This window comes from Panthera leo, chromosome E1 (assembly GCF_018350215.1).
Source record: "Panthera leo isolate Ple1 chromosome E1, P.leo_Ple1_pat1.1, whole genome shotgun sequence".
NCBI classification, from domain to species: domain Eukaryota; kingdom Metazoa; phylum Chordata; class Mammalia; order Carnivora; family Felidae; genus Panthera; species Panthera leo.
This window is the reverse complement of record NC_056692.1, coordinates 44,104,901-44,126,785: the sequence shown is the minus strand read 5'-3', so window position 1 is coordinate 44,126,785 and position 21,885 is coordinate 44,104,901. Positions and strand designations below refer to the sequence as shown.

Here is a 21,885-nt window from a genome sequence, read left to right as displayed (position 1 = left end):
GCTCAGGTCATGATCTCACGGTCTGTGGGTTCGAGCCCCACGTTGGGCTCTGTGCTGACAACTCGGAGCCTGGAGCCTGCTTCAGATTCTGTCTCCCTCTCTCTCTGCCCCTCCTCCGCTCATGCGCGTGCGCACTTTCTCTCTCTCTCTCTGTCAAAAATAAATAAACATTAAAAAAATTTTTTTTTAATTATATTATAAAGCATACCATAATAAATATTTTTAGCTAAATCACATCATGGGTACTTTTATGTTCAGTTTTAGGAAACTTTCAAAAGTGTTAGGTATTTCTAAATATCTGGAAAGTATTCTGGGGTTTTGTACATATATTGACTATCCAGAAGTTTCATTATTCACAATATAATGTATTAAAGAAATGCCAGGCTTGGACTTGATAATCTTTGGTTCTCGTGCTCTCTGCTACCATATAGCTATATAAGGTTGGGAAGAAAAGCCACTGAACCTTTCTGATCCTCAGTTTTCATGGTCTGTAAAATAAGGCATTCATGATTATATTTTCTTGCTCTGCAGTCTGAATACACAATGCTACAAAATTGTGACAGGAAGAGTAAAAGTTGAATGATGATCCTAATAAATAATATGTCCTAATAAGTAATATTTCAAGAAAATTGACAATTTTATTAAATATCTTTATTTATACAATGTCTGTTTAAAACAAATGTATTAGTTTCTTGGGACTGCTGTAGCAAAGCACAAATCGAGCAGTAAACTTAAAACAACACAAATGTATTTTCTCACAGTTTTGCAGGCTAGAATTCTGAGATCAAGGCGTCAGGAAGGCCATGCTCCCTCTGAAGAGTCTAAGGAAGGAGCCTTCCTTGCCTCTTCCTAAGCTTCTGGTGATTGCTGGCGTTTCTTGGTGTTCCTGCATTCATAGCTGCGTCATTCCACTTTCCTCCTCTGTCCTCACGTGGCTGTCTTCTCTCTGTGTGTCTGTGTCCACACTTCCCTTTTAAAAGAACACCAGTCATATTGGGATTTAGGGCCCACACTAAAGGGTTCATTTTAACCCAATTATATCTACAAAGACCCTATTTCCAAATAAGGACACATTTTTAGGTTCTGGGTTATATAAATTTTGGGGGGCTACTGTTCAAGCCTATATGACATATAAGCAATGAAGTTTACCCTGAAGATAAAGTAACAGGCATTTAGTCTTCATATCACTATAATAATAGAAGTTGTTGGGCATTTACTATGTGCCAGGCACTGTGCTAAGCATTTTACTGTTACTTACAAATTTAAAGGTATACCAGTGGAGGGTCAGAGAGGTTAGCAGTTTGTTCATAGTCAAGTGAACATGTAATCACACAGCTGAGATGTGAGCATCTGTTGCTCAAGTTGGCAGTTGCTTCAAGTGCTCGGCTACTTTTTGAGTTATTAAAATGGGAGGTTTTTAACTGCCTGTGTTTTAGTAAAGTGGATTGATGTTTCCATTTCCCATCCTGCTCCAAGATTTGCCAGGATTGCCTGGGTAGTACAGACCTTTTCATGAGATGAATCCAGGTTTGGTGGTCAATTGTAGGTTGTCTTAGGTTGGGGAATTAGGGGGTGAGGCTTTTTCTTTCTAAAGATTTTCTTTCTAGCATGTTAACGTTAATTTTCTTACAGTAACATATTCCAAAAAAGAAAGCATTTGAAAACTACCACTAGTTGACTACCAATTTCTCTTCTGTTAGAAGTTAAGTGTTAACTTCCAGATTGAGAGAGTCTTGAGAGTTTCTTTGGTAGTCATGATTTCCTTTTGCTTTTTGGAGAAAAGATAGTGTTTAGGAGTTCCTCTGTACTCTGCTACTTACTCCCACCGTCCCCGCCCTTAATTTGAGAGGTGGCCGGGGAGGGACAGAGGGAGAGACCAAGAGAATCCGAAGCAGGCTCCAGGCTCAGGTCAGAGCCTGGTGCAGGACTCTATCCCATGACCCTGGGATCCTGACCTGAGCCAAATTCAAGAGTCGGATGCCCAGCCAACTGAGCCACCCAGGCTCCCCAACTATTGTATTTTAATTTTCATATTCAGTGAGCTTGTTTTGTTTTGTTTTGTTATTTTAAAACTCCCATGCCTTAGAGTGAGAAAGGAAAACAATGTATGTACCTGGAGTGTGTACTGTATACGGGTATCTTCATGTATGTTAAATGCACAGAGCAAATCTTACAGCTTACAAGCTTGTAAGAGGCAGAGCTAAATTTGAACCTGGAGCAGTTTTTCTGAGTCCAGAACATTTTCTGTCTAATTTCATTGAAATTTCATACCTGCTACATAAAACTGAGGGGGAAAAGCACAGGGACCAGATGGGTTCTGTTGCTGAAGGAGACTTTCTTTCTCGTAGCACAGTCTTCAACATCTGTGTCTAATACAAAACATATCATTTTTCTTTTATCTCTTCCTTGACTGATCTGTGAAATTACATAGCAGCTGCTAACTAAAAATGGACATATTATTGGGAATGAGAGGTGGAAGAGCATTGAAGCTTCTGGATAGAAAAGGAGCTGAATGGAATAGCAGAAGCCTAGAAATACACCATTGTCTTCAAAAGTGATGTTAAGCAGTTTATCTTCCCATCTCAGTGGGGTTATAAGGCATTGTGGACAGCTGGGTCTTGCCTGGGTGGTAGCCCAGGATGGTTCTTGTAGAGCTGATGTATTAGTGAGGTCACTGCTTTATCTTAAGATGGGTAAGGGACATTGACCTACTCAGAATGAAAAAGGGAGCAAGTAGGTGAAATTACATCTTAATTCTGTATTATAAGTTAAGAAGTGATGTTTTTTAATCTTGTACTTTGACTCCTTCTGTTATACAAAATTGGTGAAAGAGAAGCAATTAACCCAAGTCTACAACTTTAAGTTTTTCTATTCTTCCCTTTTTGCTTGCTTTCTTTTGCCCTGTTTTGTCATCAGGCTTAGCATAATTCCTTCTACCATTCCTTCCTTTTTAAATTCTGGTACATATTAATTTTTTTCTTCCTTTTTTTGACACACATGACAGCTTTGCATTTCCACAGAGAAATAACTTATAAGGCTACGTTAAGACTGCGTGCAACTCTAACCCATCCCAATTCCTTTCATCCTTATATAGGAGTTTGCTAGGCCTGGGGAGCTTGGGCATGACCCTGGTTCTGACTCGGGGAGCAGTGAAGAAGGATGGGGAGACTCTCCTGGTCTTTTTACCTTGGCCTCTGCCAGTTTGCTCTGTCTATTGTAGAGTGCAGTAATAGCACTGAGGTGCCCACTCCCATTTAATCTTTACACTGTCCCTCTATTTTTAGCATTTAACATCTTCTAATGTACTGCATAAAATTGACTTACTTGTTCGTTCATTGTCTGTCTTCCCCAGTATTAGAATGTAAGCATTTTATGGGATGGGTTCAGGTGGTGTGGGGGTGGAAGGATAGGTCTCTCCTTTCCTGTATCCCCAGCAACTAACGAATGTAGATAAATGGGTAATTGATGGCTTGATTTGAATGAATAAAAGAACAACAGTAGTTTAACCCAGCCATTAGCCTTAGTTCTGCCATGGATTGGCCTGTTGACATGACCTTCAACCTGCATCCTCTCTGGGTCTGTAAAATGATGGGGAATAAATGGGCCCTACGAGGTCTCATAAAGTCTCAGGAGAGTATCCTTGTTGTCTCTCAGAGAGGTGTTTATTTTAAGAAATTAGGGTTTAAGGAAAAAGTTTTCTCTTTGGAAAATATTGGCTGTTATTCCTGACTTACCTTCTCACCTAAAAAAATTGAGGGAGTAACTTTATACCTGGTAATTGGATTATTTAGGCTTCTGGCTATAATTAATATAAACTTCATATTTTCCTATTCAAAGAAAAAACCTTTTAACCTAAAACTCAAAAAATAATTGTTACATATGTCCATTCTTGGTGTATGACTCTGCTAGGGAATATGGGATTCAGATATATATGTATTTTGTCTAAGTCTTTAAGAGCTTAACATTAGTTAATAAGCAACAAATTGGGGCACCTGGGTGGCTCAGTCACTTGAGCGTCTGACTCTTGATTTCCGCTTAGGTCGTGATCTCACTATACATGAGATCAAGCCCCACATAGGGTTTCTGCGCTGACATAGCGAAGCCTGCTTGGGATTATCCCTCTTCCCTTCCGCCACTCACACTCTCTCTCACTCTCTCAAAATAAACTGAAACAATAACAACAACAAATTGAGGCAACAATAAATAAAATGAATATTTTGACCTAAGGTTCTGCTCTGGAAATGAGATTCAGATACAGAGAACGTAAGACAATCACAATACTTTAGGACCTCTGGTAATGTGGATAGAGCAAGTAGGGCTCAGTTAACCAGGGACATTTTCTTGGAGATGGGATTTGGATCTGACAAGGTCTTTGAAAGGATGAATGACAGGGGTACTTGGGTGGCTCAGTTGGTTAAGCATCCAACATCAGCTCCGTCATGATCTCGCAGCTTGTGAGCTTGAGCCCCTTGTTGGGCTCTCTGCTGACAGCTCAGAGCCTGGAGCCTGCTTCGGATTCTGTTCTCCCCCTCTCTGCTCCTCCCCCATTCGCTCTCTGTCTCTCTCAAAAATAAACAAAAAAAAGGATGAATGACATTTTGGATAGATAAATATTTTTTAAAGGCCAGAACCAGTATGAACAAAGGACATAAGAACAGGTAGTATTGTAATCTTTAATTGCATTTATTTACCTTGTAACTGTATTGTAATAACCCCCACCTCTCAGTGATAACAACTTCATATACATTCAGACATTTTCTGGGGGATAGAGATTGGCATAATTGTAACCAGGGCTCTTAAGCAGGGAAGATGTTGAATGCAGTATTTTGAGAATGGAATAGTGTGCAGGATAGCTTTCTCTTGCAAATAGTTTATGAAATCTTTTCTATGCTTGTGATTGAGACAAAGTACTTCGCGGCAGAAATTCTTATAGCTAGAATAACTTCATTTTGAAGTCTAGGGCACATGTTTCTTGCTTATTATTAGTTAATGACCTTTCTCCCCTTTTCTGAGGAGTTTCCACTTCACTTTCTACATAGGCGGGTCATAGTCTTATTCCAGGATAGGTAAATGCTGTTTCTCTTGCCTTTGGGCGGGGCCAGGAGGGTGTTGTAACACTTATTTTTCATATTTATTTTTTAAATTGTGGGGTGTGTTTTTTGGGGTGTGTGTGTGTGTGTGTGTGTGTGTGTGTGTGTGTGTGTGTGTTTGGACTGAGGTAGAATTCCATTGTCCTTTCTTATTTATTTTTGAGAGAGCAAGAGACAGAGCACAAGCTGGGGAGGGGCAGACACACACACACACACACACACACACACACGCACGCACACACGCACGCACACACACACTCCAAAGCAGGCTCCAGGCTCTGAGCTGTCGGCACAGAACCCGACTTGGGGCTCGAACCCACAGACCGTGAGATCATGACCTGAACCAAAGTTGGACGCTTAACCGACTGAGCCACTCAGGTGCCCCCATTGTCCTTTCTTAATGTCAGCCCTCCCCCTACCCCATTTCATCTCTTTGCATCCCCTATTTCATAGAGATTTTTGAGTTAGACAGGAAAGGGATCCATCCCTTGGATGGATCATGTGGTTCATTGGCCTATAAGAGCTTGTGTCATAATGGCTAGGGAGCTCAAATCGATAGTCAAAATCTCTAGGCCCTAAAATCTATATTTTAGAATGTTTACTGGGGGCCCTGATGCTGAGTCAATACAGATCAACTCTAGTGTGTTTCAACTTAGAACTTGCTTTAGGATTTACCAGTGGAGTTTTTTAAAACTGTAGAATACCCATCCCTAACCCCAGGGACTCTGAGTAGATTTGATGATGAAACTGGGCAAGTATTAGCTTGATGAGTTTCCCCAGGTGATTCTAATACAAAATTACCTTTAAGAGATACTTATCAGTCAGCTCTCCTTATTTTCTGGATCAGAGAAGGAGAACCAAAGACTTAAAGCCCTTGTTACTTTCATCTCAGTCTTTCTATTACACAGTATCAGAACTTGATTTTGGTTACCTCTATTTGAGTTCATGGGGAGATTCATGTGTGTGGCTTTTTGTTTGTTTTTCACAGCAAGCTCATTTCTGCCTTTACCAAGCTGGGCCCTTGCTGACTATGGATAGGATTTGTGGAGTCGTTTTAAATTTCTTTTTACATTTTTTATTTCCTGGGATGAACATAAGATCTGATTTTGAAATTGTGGAGCAGGAACCCAATCTGGGGTGATTTTTATGCATATGAGAAACAGGTGCCTTTGGAACAGTTTTTTGTTTTTTAAGTTCTTGGTTTGTAATATAGGGACTGGACTGTTCACCTTTGTAGTAGTTTTGGCTGCTCAAAGAGTTGGCTTACTTATCATTTATATTTGTAGCACTTACAGTAATGCTTAAGCCACATCTGTGATCAGGTTAACTAGAAAATTACATTGCTGCTGTTCTTATAGTATAGTCTAGTTAATAATACAGTGTAAAAGTACCATATTTTGATAAAGATTCCAGATCTGAAAGATGTGAATAAAAAGATGCTAAAGGTAACAAGCTATGTAGGTCACAGCATTCAGGTGGAGAAAAGGGGAAGTTTGGGTCTGACTTAGGCCTTACTCATTGCTACGTACTGCTAGGCTTTTTGTTGAAATAACTCTTGGGAAAGTAAAGCTGCTCGTAGTGCATTTTGTTTCAGAACCCTAGGAGAAGAAGGGAAGAGGCCTCTGCTAAACCAGTCCCCTGTCCCTAACCCTTGTCGTAGTAACTCCTTCATTAAATCGGTGACTTATAATACCACTCACTTATGCTGCTTTTCTCTCTGTCCTGCAGGGGTTGATAGTTCTTGGGGAGGCACCTCCCCCGGAGCATACACCAACAGACTTATTTCTTCCACTTAGTTCTGAGGTGAAGACGGATCATGGGAATGATAAATTGGTAAGTGTAAAAGACAGAAAAGGGGAGATGAGTGAGAATTCAGGGGGTAGCATCAGTACACAGTTCATTCTCTATAGCAGGTATCCTGGCATTGGCTGAAGGAAGAGGACTGTATCCCCTTTTATCACTTTTGACATTTCAGGGTCTGAATTCCTGAGTAGAGCAGCACAGGTCCCCTCCTGCAGCTGTGTAGTTGACCTTGAATTTAAAAGCAGTTCTAACTCAAGACATTACAGCTAGAGCAAGTAAGGCATCATGGAGTATTACTGAGAATTGGGAGAGCACGTGGCTCTGATACCTTTGAAGAGTAAAGACAACCTTTCTGAGAAGGCCACTATAAGATGAAAAGGTGGGACTAGAGGTTTAACTCACAAGGATGTTGAAAGTGCTCTCTCTGAGTTACCCCCTTTAGTTCTGTAATGAGGATAAAGCTGTCGTTTTCTGTAATGTTCTGTATCCTTAGAGCCTAGCTCAGGTCTCCCTCTTCCATGGTTTCTTCCTTTATTTCTATTTCTCTCAACATCCAAATTAATTTCTTTAATTTCTGAATCCCCAAGAGCACTTTTTTATTTGTTTCTTTCACTTTTCCCTCCCCTCTTGCCCCAGAAGCTCTTTGGCTTTTATGAATATTAGTATTTCTTGATTTAAGTCATTTGTTAGAAATTCCAAAGTCCCGTGACAGTAGTGTGTTTGGTAGGCTAGAGTGTTGGCTTTTGAAATCGTGCGTTAAACCAGCTAGTCTCTTTGCGTCTGCACATCAACAATTTTTTTTCCAAAATGGAAATATTTGTTGCCTTTTTTTTTTTTTTTAATTCCTCCTTCCCTTCAAGAAAACATTTGAAGACTTGTGGTGTAAAAATAATTACATCAGAGGCATTTGTTTTGTTGTGTTGTTCATTTTTGCATTTTCACTTCTGAAATTCACGAAAAAGCCAAAGCAAATTTTTCAACGGTCAAAATATAGTTTTAAGAAGTTAGACAAAATTCTAAAGAAAAATACAGTGTAACTTAGTGATGACAGTGAGAATGATGAGTGCTAGAATAAGATTACTCAGGAGCCTACAAAACTTCTAATACCCTGTAAGAATAATAAAGCCATTACCTTTGGAGTCATGTTCTCAACTAAACACAGACCAATTTTAACTCCTCAGTGTTCTGAAAATAGACATCCAACTTAAGGCATCTAAGCCCTAATCCAGTGTAAATAAATAGTAAGTAATACAAAGTTAAGTAATTCATCGAGAGTCCTGTGACCCTTTAGTGGACTTGTTAGATGATGTTCAAGTGTTAATACTGAAAGGACTTTCATCTTTTTGCCTTATTTCCAACCTGAATGAGTGTTTTTTGATGGACACAATATATAATCTGCTTTGGTTGTGGGCGTTGTACAGATATTGCAGAAACTAAGTGATTTGGGAGACTGGATGCACGAGTGAGTGTTTTTTGAGCCATGGAGACAAGCAGGAAATGTTCCCTGAGATGGAGTGAGTTTTGTTTTTCTGCCACAGAGTAGAGTACTGAGGTAGAAGAAGGGAGGAACTCCTAGAAAAATGCCCCTTAACGCAAACAGACTTCAATCTGACTTCTTACTAAAGGCAGTTTGAAAGGTAAGAGTAGGCAGAAGAGAGAAACCAAAGGGCCTCTGGCTTTGCATCTGCAGGTGCTGATAAAGTCAACTGCTGCACTAATAAATTCTGATATGAAATAAAAAGCCTTCTGAACAAAAAAGGGTGTGTTCCTGGAAAGGGGGATTGTCTAAAGCTATTGAGAGTTCTCCCATGTTCTAAAACATGCCCTTTCCTTCTTTCTCCTCCCACTCACTCTCTTGAATAATTAGTAGTCCCCTTTCCCCCAATTAAGAATTAAACAGTGAATAGAGCTAACTTGGAACCTGTGCCTGTTACTAGGTAGGAAGAACACAGTTAAAAATTACCAAAGAAAGTCAACAAAATTTCTGACAAAATATTCTCACAGGGCCTCCTCTGTCCCGTTGGTACAGGGTTTTTAGGACTCAACTAGATAGCCACCATCTCCTTAGCTTTCATATTGTCAGAGGATGGAGGTCATAGCTGCCAAGTAGCTAGAAACTGAGGGAGGAAATAGTGGCAGAGAGGGACTCATGGGGGCGGAGGGCTTAGTCCCACATTCTGTGTGAGTAACTCTCACGTCCTTCAGCTGACTTAACCCCTGATCCACAGAGTTCCGTAGAGTTTAGATAGAGCCAAGTAGAAAGCAGCAGTTGGTAGGCTGAAAGAGCAGAGTAGAGAATGTAGTCAGTGCCCGCTGCAGCAAAGAACAGAATTTGGAGTTTGAATTCCAGCAAGACTTGATAAATACCTTCGACTAGGGCCTTATACTGAAACCAAAGAAGACTCATGATTTAGGAGTTAAAGATTTTCCCAGGACTAAGGAACTCACCCACCATAGGATTAAGAAATCCCAAATAAACCCTGATAGGTTTCTGTGAAAACCTGAAACTAGTTACACAAAATCAAGGTTCATTTGATTTGTAACCAATTAGAAATTTGCCTACTAGAGCAGAAATCAACATGCTTCTGGGAAATTTAACTGAATTCAGAGTAACATATCATATACAATAAACAGGAAACTGTGTTCGTTATCATGCGAGAAGATAATAGAAACTGATCCTGAAATGGCTCATAGTAGAATTAAATAGAAATATGTTTGAAGGAGTCCCTGGGTGGCTCAGTCAGTTAAGCCTCTGACTTCGGCGCAGGTCATGATCTCACGTTTCGTGGGTTCAAGCCTCACATGGGGCTCTGCACTCACACAGCACAGAGCCTGCTTCAGATCCTGTCTCCCTCTCTCTGTCCCTCCCCAACTCACACTCTCTCTCTCTCTCTCAAATAAAAACATTTAATAAAACAGAAATATATTTGAAGATTTAAAGTAAAAGGTAGCAAAAACATGGGGAAATATCAGCAAAGAGGTGAAAACTAAAAAAAAAAATCACGTGGAACTTGTACAACATAAATTGTGGAATTGAAAAGTACAGTATCCGAGTAAAAAATTTACTGGTATACTAAACAGCAGATTGAAAACTTACACAAGAAGGGATCCGTGCACATAACAGATCAGTGGGAATTATCCAACCAGAAGACAGAAAAACTGAACATAGAGCTGCTCAGAGATGAACATAGTGCTGGGGAAACAGTAAGTGTGTATAATTCGAGTTCCAGAGGAGGTAGGGGGGCTGGAGCTGAGGAAATAATGACTGGATATTCAAATGAAAAAAATTTACAGATAGAAGAAACTCCAAAAATAGTAAGAAGGAGAAATACAACATGGTGAAAATGAATGCTGAAGAAAATCTTGCAAGTAGCCAGAGGGACAAAAGATGCATTCCATATAAGTGAACATTGGTAATGTTTGGTGACTTCTTTTCTGAAACAGTGGAGGACAGAAAATAGTGGAATGGGATCATTAAAATAGGGAGTGCTGCCAAAAAAGTCTTTAAAAATAAAGGTGAAATAAAGTCATTTTTAGATGAAATTGAGAAAAATCTGTTGGCAGAGTATGTGCACTGAAAGAAATGTTAGAGAACTTTCTTTAGGATGAAGGTGAATAATACCAGTTGGAAACTCAGATCAATGGGGAAGAAAAGCAGGGGAAGATCTACTTTATGAAGAGTAAGCATAAGAAAGCTACTGTGTGTGTATTAATATTAGCAAAATAGTTTTTAAGACAGGAATACCAGAGATACAGACAATTCTCAGACAGTTACCAGAGATAAAGAAGGACATTTTAGATAATGGGGTCATTTCACCAAGGAGACAGAAGAGTCATAAAGGTGGATGCCTCAAATACATGAAGCATAAAACATATGCAAATTAAAGGGATAGACAAATCCATAATTATATTTCAAAATTTTCACACTTGTAACTCAGTAATTGACAGAATTACTAAACAACAAATGTGAGTGTAAAAGATCCTGACAACACTGCCAACTTGACCTGACTGATGTTCATAGAACTCTACCTCCCCCCGCCACCCTCCCCAACACCCACACTTCCCTTCTTGTGCAAAGTAGAAATAATACTGCAGGTCCAGATCCCCTTATCTGCATCTCCAAACTCCAGAGATCTGTGAGAAGCAGAAGTGGTTCTCCCTAAGGTCTCCGTCAGGTCATTTGTTGACAAAATTTGACCTGAAGTGATACTTGATGAGACTTTACATTCTTAATTATGCATACCTTTTGAAGCAGAAATATTAATGTATTTGATTTTTTAAAATTAAAGGACTATTTTGGGGGGGCAGCATTTTAAGGTTGATAGCAAAATTGAGCAGAAGATAGATTTCTTAATATACCCCCTGCCCCAGCATGGCACGCCTGCTTCGGGTAGTCTCCGTTGTCAGTATCCCCCACCAGAGTGGTGCGTTTGTTACAGTTGATGAGCCTGCAGTGACATATCACAGTCACCCAAGGTCCATAGTTTACATTACAATTCACCCTTTGGGTTCACACACTCTTTGGCTTTGGATTTATATTTAATTTTGAAGCACTTACCCAGAACATACAATGTGTGACTTTTTAAAAGTCTCTATAAATTTCCATAACACATCTGCCCTCAAGGGCCTTAGGTAGGAGTGGCTCTGTTTCTGCACCTCTTTGGAGTTGTTGATAATTAAGTATTGAGGAAGTACAATGTGCTTCTAACAGTGTTTGGTCCATAATAAACGCTTGGTAAAAAGCTTGCTGTTCAGGCTGTGCTGTGTGTCTAGGAAACACCTATTAGCATAACCAGGTATCTTCCCTTGAGGGCTGCATGGTGGGACAACAGACCTGTAACCGAGGAGTCTGGGGGGCAAGAATTCTCACTTCTAAGGGAGGTCGGGAAAGGTAACAGAGAAGGAGGTACTGTATTTGCACTAAGTCCTTGTGCATTTGCTGAAGGATGGTATTGAGAGTGAGTTTTGACAGGGTGCTGCATGTAGGATATGAAAGAGGTTTGAGAGAGCCTGGTGTGATAGAGGAACTACAGATACTTTTCTTTGATGGACTGTTGGATGATGGGGCCAATTCATGATGGATTTTGTATTTATCTTAGTGAACTGTATACTTTATCCTGTAGGTGACAGGAAGCTGTAGATTGATGCCACATTTGGGTATGAATGAAATTTGCTTTATTAATGCTGGATAAACTTTTCTTCATTCTTTTTTTAAACTTAAAAAAAAAGATTTTAAACTTACAGAAAAGTTACAAAAGTAGCCCACAGTCTCCACATGTCCTTTACCCAGCTTCCCATAGTGTTGTTAACTTGAACTACCATTGTACAAAGACCAAAACCTGGAATTAACATTGATAGAGTACTATTCAGATTTTATTCAAATTTCACTTGTTTCCTCACTAATGTTTTTGGCAGGGGGAGCAGGAGGAGAGGGTCCACAATCATAACTGCATTTAGTTGTCCTGTCTCTTTAAATCTCGTCGTAGTCTATGATTGTTCCTCAGTCTTTGTCGTCTTTCATGGCCTTAATACAGAAATACTGGTCTGTTATTTTGTGTAATATTCCCTCAGTTAGAGTCACCTGATGTTTTCTCATTATTAGAGCTTGCGCATTTGTAAGGAACACCGCAGAAGTGCTACTGTGCCCTTCTCAGTGCACCATATTGGGGGGTACATGATGTTGGTTGGTGATACCTTTTTTCACTTGGTTGAGGTGGTGCCTCCCAGCCTTCCCCACTGTTAAGTCAGTATGTTTCCCTTTGTAATGAATGTATCTCCTAGGGAGTTACTATGCAATATTCTGTTGCTCGTTATACTTTATTCCACAATTTTATCATCCACCAGTGGGTTTTGCCCACAACAGTTATTACTGTGGTGTTTACTAAATGGTGATTTTTCTGTTTTCTACATTTGTTAATTGGAATTCTGTTAGGAAGAGCTGTCTTTTCTCCCTCATTTATTTAGGTATTTATTCCATCATTCAGTAATGTTTATCTCAGAATAGGTTCATTTCATTTTATGGATTATAATCTGTTCCTATTTATGATTCATTCATGCTCCACTTGTCTCAATTTTTGGTACCAGGCCTCTTTCATACTGTTTCCTGTGTCTTTTCAGCATGCTCCCCTCAGTTATTGAGTATTCACTTTCAGGCACCAGAAGACATTCTGAACTCATCCTGTATTTTACCTGCTCCAGCCCTGGTTCTTTTTATTGGACAACAGTGTTTAGAAACCAAGATCTGAGTACTAGTTGTGCTCATTGCTACTTGGTGTCATTGCTTCTGGGACTTCCCAACAGTCAAAGCTGGGAAACACACATGTGTGCTAAAGCATGCATGCATACACATGTATCAGTGTTTGTTTACCCATTTGTATATAACGTTAAAAACTATAAGTGCATATTAATACCAGTCCAACACCACAGCCTTCCTCATTGATACTCATTTTTATCACATAAAGTAGTTTCATAGTTGCCATCTCATATCCTTGTGAGAAATGTATTTATTAAACAGAGTACAATATTGTGTACAATGTCTTTGCCCTATAATACACAGTCAAAATACTATTTCCTGAAGTTATACTTAGTTTTTTTTTCCTCATCCTTTTAGTGTGATATGTAATTGTTTTGTAATGCAGTTAGGTTTTTGTTACCTCTTTATAGAGTTATTTTAATACTGGTATTCCATGTTTTCTCTCCCAACACAATAATTGATCTTTATTATTATTTTTGAGTATGTGAAGCATTACTATAGTTCTAAGAATCCAAGCTGTACAAAAGACCATCATTCCCACTGCCTTGTTCCCATTTTCCCATTCTTTCCATCCTGTTCCCACTTCCTTTAGGTGGCCATTTTCATTAGTTTTTGGATTACCTTTCTTTTGTGCAAATGAGCAGGTAACAAGTATATTTTCTTATATACCTGTTTTTCTTCCAGGAAAGGTAATTACTGGGTGAATATTTGAAATTGAAGTTCTCTTGTTTGTTTTAGCAAAATATTGCTTCTGTGGCTTTTGACAGATGACTTCATTATTTGTTTGTTTCAATTTGTAAAAATAAGCCTTGTTCTTTTACCCTTTCCTTCCTTCGTGGAGTGATAGTGATAAGTCAGAGGATAAATGCTTTCTCAGAAGAAAGGCATGCTAAACATGTAAACTATTGCTATTTCTTTTTAAACAGTTCAAGGTATTATCTTCCTACCATTGGTTAAGCAAGAACAACTTCTTTTTTTGTTGTTGTTTGTTTGAAGTTTTGCAGTCACCAGGTTTAATGAATAGTGCATTGGCCCAACAAGGGTTTTGAGATAGAGAATAGAGGGGTAGATACTGGCTGGGGAATATTTGCTCTACCATATATATTTTTTTAATGACTAATTAGAACTATTAAGATAAATTGGACTGTGGATAAATAAGTTGAATAATAAGAATTTATGACTGCTTTTGCAATTACTTTATTTCTTTAGATTCCAGCTGCCTGTTTTCAGTGGTGTAGGTAAATATAAATCTTAGGCATTATGCTGGTTGAAATTTTTCAAAGTAAGTAAGTCTTGGGCGCCATGCTGGCTCTGTCGGAAGAGCGTGTGACTCTTAATTTCAGGGTCGTGAGTTCGAGCCCCACGTTGAGTGTAGAGGTAACATACTTATATCCATACATATATACAATACAAACATATATATATATATATATATATATATATATATATATATATATATATACACACACACACACACACCTACATATATAAAATACAGACTTAAAAAATAATTCAAAATTATTTTCATACAATTGTATATATTTTAACCTCAGTATAGAGGCATAGGAAAGTGAGGCACATAATAGTCCCATTTTATATATGCAGAAATGGAAGCCTAGCTAACTAACTTGATGGAAGTGGAATTTTCAGAAGGTTCCGCTCCCTATTTAGCACAATTTCCTGGCCATGTTGCTAGTTCGTGGAAATGACTGGTACACTGTTTACGGGCCAACAATATTTTGGTGATTTTAAGCAAGATTATGTTGAGTATCATTGGGATGAGCTTGAAACATGAGGTAATTCATATAAAGTAAAAAAGTAATTTATTTTGATCCAGGAATAAAAGTTGAATTCTTTTCCATATACCTAGCCCTTTCAGTCAGGGAAGAAGTCACTTCTAACCTTCCTTGCTACTTTTAACTCCCAAAAGGTCACCCCCTGAACCTCTGCTTTTGGGAGAAGGGAAATTAACAGAAATTCTCTACTACTGCAGCTTTTCTGCTCTCTTCTTTCTGGCTGTGGGATGCATGTACCACATAAAATTCAAGAGAAGCTCAGTAATAACTCCTGCTTTCTGGATAGGAGAGCCTTTAAATTCTTTGATCCTTTTTACAGTTTCTCCTTGGAAAACAGATATGAGTCATGTGTTAGTTTCCTGAAAATACGAATGATGTAAACCACTGCAGTAGTAGTGATCAAGCTTAAATTAGTATGTGGGTTTAATGTTTGTAAAGTGTTTATTAATGTATCTCCACTCTCTGTCTTTGCAGCCTTTTGGACTGCAGGATAGAGAATGTTTACTTTTACTTAAGGCAGTGTGAAGATATTTAAGAAGCTTTAAGTAAATTTACGTGTGTTGTGAGCTGTGGGGTTTTCTTTTTCCAGATGGAATGCTGTTGGAGGATGGGGTTAATATTTTAAGCGCTTTACATTTGGGAATGAATGATGAACCTAGTTGCCCCAGTGCCCTGCTTTTGGATTTCAGTGTGATTATAGAATATCCCACGGTCCTCTGATTATTCAGTGCCTGCTTGTGTGATTGGGACTGGAACCTAGGCACATTTCCCTCTGTGAGGTTCATGCTCTTGACTGCTTGCTGTGTGCTGCCTTATCTGTGACAAACATTTCTGTGCTAAATCATGTTTTCTCTGTTGCCTTCAGTTTTAATTTGGGGACTGAATTGCCCCCAAATCAGTAAAATTCACACTGAAGATTTATGGCATTTAAGTATATATATGCATATGTATATGTAGGCATGAAAAAATAGGCTGTTTGCAGCAGTTATCTGTAGGTCATGTGATTATTGATGACTTGTGCTTTTTCTTCAGATTTTTTTTTTTAACGTTTATTTATTTTTGAGACAGAGAGAGACAGAGTATGAACAGGGGAGGGGCAGAGAGAGAGAGGGAGACACAGAATCTGAAACAGGCTCCAGGCTCTGAGCTGTCAGCACAAAGCCCGACGCGGGGCTTGAACTCACGGACTGTGAGATCATGACCTGAGCCAAAGTCGGACGCATAACCGACCAAGCCACCCAGGCGCCCCCAGATTTTTATAAGAAAGATAAATTTGTTTTGGGACCCCTGAGTGGCTCAGTTGGTTGGACATCTGACTCTTGATTTTGGTTCAGCTCACGATCCCATGGTTGTGGAACCTGCTTGGGATTCTCTCCTCCCTCCTGACCCTTAGTTGAAGACTCTTGTTACTTTGTAATTATTTTGCTAAGCTTCTGTTCCATGGAATCATTAAGTCATTTCCTCCTCAGTAGGCACTTAACTATTAGTCTGTTAAAATATTTTGGTTCCTTACCCTTCTTCACCTCAAGCAAAAGCCAGTTCTCTTAGTTAATTTTCCTTTTTCCTCATTCATACGAGTTTTTTTAGGTTGATATCAGAAATTTTAGATGTTTCATTTAAATGATGAAATGGTGCTGCTTTACATTCTGGATACTGTTGGTTAAATGTTATAATGTATTTTTAACTTTCTTCTCCTTATTTAGATCGAGTCTGTTTCTCAGCCACTGGAAAACCATGGTGCCTCTGGTCATTCAGAGTCATTGTCTACTAAGTCATGTGGAGCATTGAGACCTGTCAATGGCGTTATTAACACGTAAGTTTTGTGTCTACTTCCTGTGCTCAGTAGGCTCGTAAATGATGAATTTGGGACTCTTAGTTATCCCTAGCCAGGACTAACCCTGGTTTAAAGTCAGAAACCTTATTGCTTAATAATATTGTGCATGCATCTTACAGTAGCAAGTATATTTTAATTAGCATATTAATGTGTTTCCCTTTTACTTACTGTAGCCTAAAATTAACTCACCATGGAGAAAAAAGAAAAGGTCCTACAGTTATTGTGAGTCGTTATGGTTGGTCCTAGTCTTGGTAGAATTCTTCAGAAGCGTGTACATAAAATCTTTTACTCTAGGACAGATTAGATCCCTAAAGGCTGTGTTTGTAAATCTGTATTTATGAAAGTTGAAGGAATCCCTCTACAAGTGAACAATGTGTATACATCCCTGAAAGTCGAATTTTATAGAAGAACTATTTCTTAGGCAGCCCATTAACATTTGCAGGATTAATCATTTTCTTACCACTTGCAGTTTTCTACAGCTAATTCTTCATTCATGCTTCTGTTGTAGAAGAGAACTTTATCACTTGGAACCTGAATTTGTCACTTACTGACTTACACTATTCAGACATGATGTTGTTGTCCACCAAGAGTCTTAAAGATCAGCACAGACACTGCATGCGCGTGCACATGCACACATACACACTCACTCACTCACTTAGATTAGCAGATACCAGCATCAAGAAGTGATGTGCATCTGTCCTAGAACTTGTTTGTGTCTGTGAACATGTGTAAGCAGAGGAGGTTGAAACGGTATCAAAGGCTTTGTTTCCTTGTCTTCTGAGAGGTGAATATTCTTCCTTCCCCTTGTATAGTCTTCAGCCTATCTTGGCAGACCACATTCCAGGTGACATCTCTGATGCTGAGGAACAATTACAAAAAAAGCAAAGACTGAATCTAGTTTCTTCATCAACTGATGGCACCTGTGTGGCAGCCCGAACACGTCCTGTACTGAGCTGTAAGAAACGAAGGCTTGTTCGACCCAACAGCATCGTTCCTCTTTCCAGGAAGGTCAGTACCGGTGAGACTTGGTCATTGTTAAACAGTGAGCCAGATGCTCAGATAGAATTATTAGTCTTTTGCCAACTTTGGTTCATTTAACTAGTGTTTTCCAAACTTCGCTAACCCCCAAGTTTCCTGGGGAGCTTGACAAAATACTGGGTTCTGAAGTTGCTCCTGGGACCCTTGTTCTCAGAAAAACAACTCCTAGATGGTTCTTCAGCCAGATTTGGAAACCACTGACTTGAACTTGTTAATAGAAATGGGGAAGAAGAGGTTTAAGTGCTGCCATCAACACTTTGAAGGAGGGTAACGTGCTTCCTACTTGTCCTGTTATCACTGAAAATGGCTTGCTTTCCTTTCAAATAAGAGTCTCTCTTAAAATTTTTACATTGATGTGACTAAATGAATGGAGGTCAGTTAAAAGTGTGGGAAACTTTTGATTGCTGCCTCTTCAAATAGCACAGTTGGACTTAATTCCAAAACTGATGAAATAATACTTCAGTAAAATTCATACCATGCAGTGGTTAAGAGCATTACCTTTAAAGAGGATAAACTTGGGTTTGAATCATGTCACTGCTACTTAATAGCTTTGTGATTTGGAGCACGTTTACCACCCCCACACTCCTCTCCCCGTATCCTTCCCTTCGCCCCAGGCCTCAGCGACCTCTTCGGGTGGTTTGAGGGTTAAATGAAATGTATGTAACTTGCTCATTGGGATGTCTGGCTAATACGTTCCTGGTACAGAGTGGCTGTTACTGTTAGCACTTGCGTTGTTCACTCATTCAACAAATATTATTGAGCTCCTACAGTGAGCGGGGTCTGTTCTATGCTCTGGGAATACAACACTAAACAAAAACAGATAAAAATGTTTGCCCTCCTGAAATACTCGAGTGGGTAGAAACAAAATAATAAATTAGGTATAATGGTAAATCCTATAGCGTTAAGTGCTGGGGAGAAAAATGCAACAGATGAAGGGAAACAGGGACTGCCCGGGAGCTCCGAAGGAATGGGGCCTGGAGGCCTTGCAAGGGGAAGGAAGAGACGGGGAAGGAGTGACTGGTGAAGTGGAAGGAAACTGAAGGGAGTAAGGCACATGGAAGACGAATGAAGAACGTGGGTCAGTGAGGAACAAGCGGTGGTGTGTGAGGTGCCGCAGGCAGGCCCAGCACAGGAAAGGTGCAAAGTGACCATCGTGTATGGCAGGGTTAGGGTTGTTTGAGGTCTGTGTGAGCTGTCTTGCTAACGGGAGGAGAGCGAAATTCTGCTTGGAGTGGAGTGGGTTCAGGAGAGAAAGGGGGCAAGGAGTTGAGATGTATTCAAAACATTGAAGAGAACTAAATGCTTCAGTTGAGAAACGTTCTAGATAACTCTATTGCTGTATAAGAGAGCGGAGAAATCGCTTATTTGAAGGGAAATGTTAAGATAGAGCTAACTATTACAATACACTTGCTGATGAGAAAAGTGGTAACATAGAAGAGGGGAGAGAATTGTCAGAACCATTACTGGTTGGACAGTGGATTACCGGTGCTTGGCTTGTTTTGTTATAGTGTACAGTTGGACCGGATAACCTTGCCTTTATCTTTTTTGTTTGCTTTTAAGGAAAGTACAGTAAAAACTATCAGATTGTACCATTTTTCTCATGTCTGTTCCTTAGAATGCCTGCATTACCAAAATAACAGAAAAGAGAAGGGTATTTGGCAAGTTTCTCACATTGACATTTGTGGTCTCAATTTTTTATGAATAGACCTATAAGTCAGAATTTTTTTCTCAGAGGTTAAAGAGTTGATATTGAGAAAGCAAGAAAACTGTATATTACTGTCAAGTGTAAGAAAGTAGTTTTTGATCATGTCTCTATGCTTTTGACAACAAAAAAACCTCAACCAAACAAAAACAAAAAAAATCTCAAGGGGTAGTAGTGTCCTTTCTCGGGGCAGTTTGCTAGTCTCACTGTGTCATGACATCTAGGGATTTTGTAAAAATTTTCTGTGGTGTAGGGTGGCGTCCTGGATTCTTTTTTATCTGTATGGTAGCAAACCTTCCCTGCTCTTGACAATAGCTTCTGGTCCATGCCTAAAATCAAATGTACTTGTGAAGAGACATACAAAGCATACTAAAAGACCCTTTGATTCCAGCACCAGTTTCTATTTCTTTTTCTTTCTTCTTCTTCTTCTTCTTCTTCCTCCTCCTCTTCCTCCTCTCCTCCTCCTCCTCTTCCTCCTTCTTTTTTAGTGTTTATTTTTGAGACAGAGCATGAGTGGGGGAGGGGCAGAGAGAGAGGGAGACCCAGAATCCAAAGCAGGCTCTAGCTGTCAGCACAGAGCCTGATGCGGGACTTGAACTATAAGATCATGACCTGAGCAGAAGTCAGATGTTTAACCGACTGAGCCACCCAGATGCTCCCAAGCGTCAGTTTCTAAAACACAGTCATCCTGACCTGCAAAAGTAAGCTACATGGTAAATAAGACAAAAGAAACCAATTGAGTTCAGGAAATAAACCATTTGCTGGTTATAGCAGAAATACTGGAGTTCTGCCAGTGTTGGAGGCAAAGGCCATTCTGTCTTGATTGCTCACTGTGTCTCCTTGCTTGGTGATATTTGCTGTTGAGCAGACATCTTGTCTTTTACCATTTTGAGGTGCTGGATTTGCCAAGCAAATTTATTCAGCACTGTGTTGAATCCCCACTGTGCTCCAGGTATTCTTGTGGTTTCACTGGTGAACAAAGTGCTTGCCTTCATGGAGCTTACTTTCTAATGACAGAGCCTAGATAGCAAAGAAGGTAACAGATAAGCCATTCTCTGATATTAGTAAACAGCATTGAGTTCATACTTACTGTAATAAGATTTGCTTCCAAGTTTTTTTTAAAAAGAATTTTAATAAAACAGGAACTACATCTCTCTGGATTAACTCAAATTACCCTTGTTATTGCCCTTCCCACCACATTTCTACCTACGCAGGATAGATGGTTACTAGTATATCTACAAGTAGAGAATGTAAAAAACACATGTTTAATGTCAATGTTACTGGCTTATCTACATATTTTAAATTATCTCTAGTGCACGCTAGAACCAAATATAAAACTCACTTCAGGGAACTCATTCAGTTTTACAGAGCAGTCATCTTAGTTGAATCACAGCTGGAATTTTATTCTATCAAGTTTTACCAGCATTTCTGAAATTACAATATATCTTGTAGCTGAGATGTACTTTTAGTGTAGTAGCACATTTCTTTTTGCCTCTAAAAGTCTGTTTTTATGTCATTAGTATCTTAAATTCAGTGACTACAACAAAGGATTTAGTAAGATGAACTTGTTGGAAATAAACAGGAATGAAATCTCTCAGTAAATAATGAAAGGCTTTAAATGACGAAACTGTTGACTTTAGGTTAGAGTTTTGAGCAGTGAAGTATCATAAGCTATTTTTTTTTTTGTAAAAGATAAATGTACAGATAGTTTATGTTTGGAGTAGATTGGCGGTAAGAGAGACTGGAGTCCGAAAGAAAGAAAGACTAGTGACAATAGTAATCCTAGTGGAAGTAATAGTCTGAAGGCTCCAAAGCTCTCACGATGCAATAGTTTTGAAAACTAGTCCTAAGGAAGAATCACTAGGGTGTTATGAGTATCAGAGTTGGGAGGGCAGAGAGCTTTGAGATTGGGAGAGTGGGGTTATCTTCCATGGAAATCTGTAAAGCCTGAGGAGAATGTGGAGGTTATTTCCTATTATCGTGATTTTATTGTAATATTAGTACATACGATAACAAGTTGCCCTTAATTGCTATTTATTATGTATTTCATCACTTTTGGGGGTCTGGTATGGTAGATGTTAGCAGTTAGGCCAGTGAAGAAACACTCAAGTGGCAAATTTTTATAACGTGTTATCACTATGTTTATTTCTTATCCTGCTGCTTCTATGAGGTATAGTTATAGCTCAATCTAAAACATTAGTTTCTAATATACTGAAATTTCAAATCAGTAAAAGTTTTAAAAGAAATGTGGGGCCAATATAGGGTTGCTTTTTATTTTGTTAGGTAAAGTTATTTTGTATATTAAGTATATCACAGTACAGATAGTATTTTTTTAATGCTTATTTACTTATTTTGAGAGAGCTTGTGCA

The 21,885-nt window shown here is 39.1% G+C and overlaps 1 protein-coding gene across 4 annotated transcripts in view; it reads left to right on the top strand.

Annotated features, from left to right (window-relative positions):
• The window catches only part of KANSL1 (KAT8 regulatory NSL complex subunit 1), a 176,348-nt gene that overhangs the window by 126,668 nt on the left and 27,795 nt on the right, over nt 1-21,885 (top strand). For 3 of the 4 annotated variants that reach the window (XM_042914893.1, XM_042914896.1, XM_042914892.1), the window contains 3 exons: nt 6,819-6,923; nt 16,646-16,755; nt 17,589-17,784. In XM_042914893.1, the coding sequence (XP_042770827.1) occupies nt 6,819-6,923; nt 16,646-16,755; nt 17,589-17,784 (411 nt within the window). The remainder of the gene's footprint in view (nt 1-6,818; nt 6,924-16,645; nt 16,756-17,588; nt 17,785-21,885) is intronic. The other variant, XM_042914895.1, reaches the window with a different exon arrangement.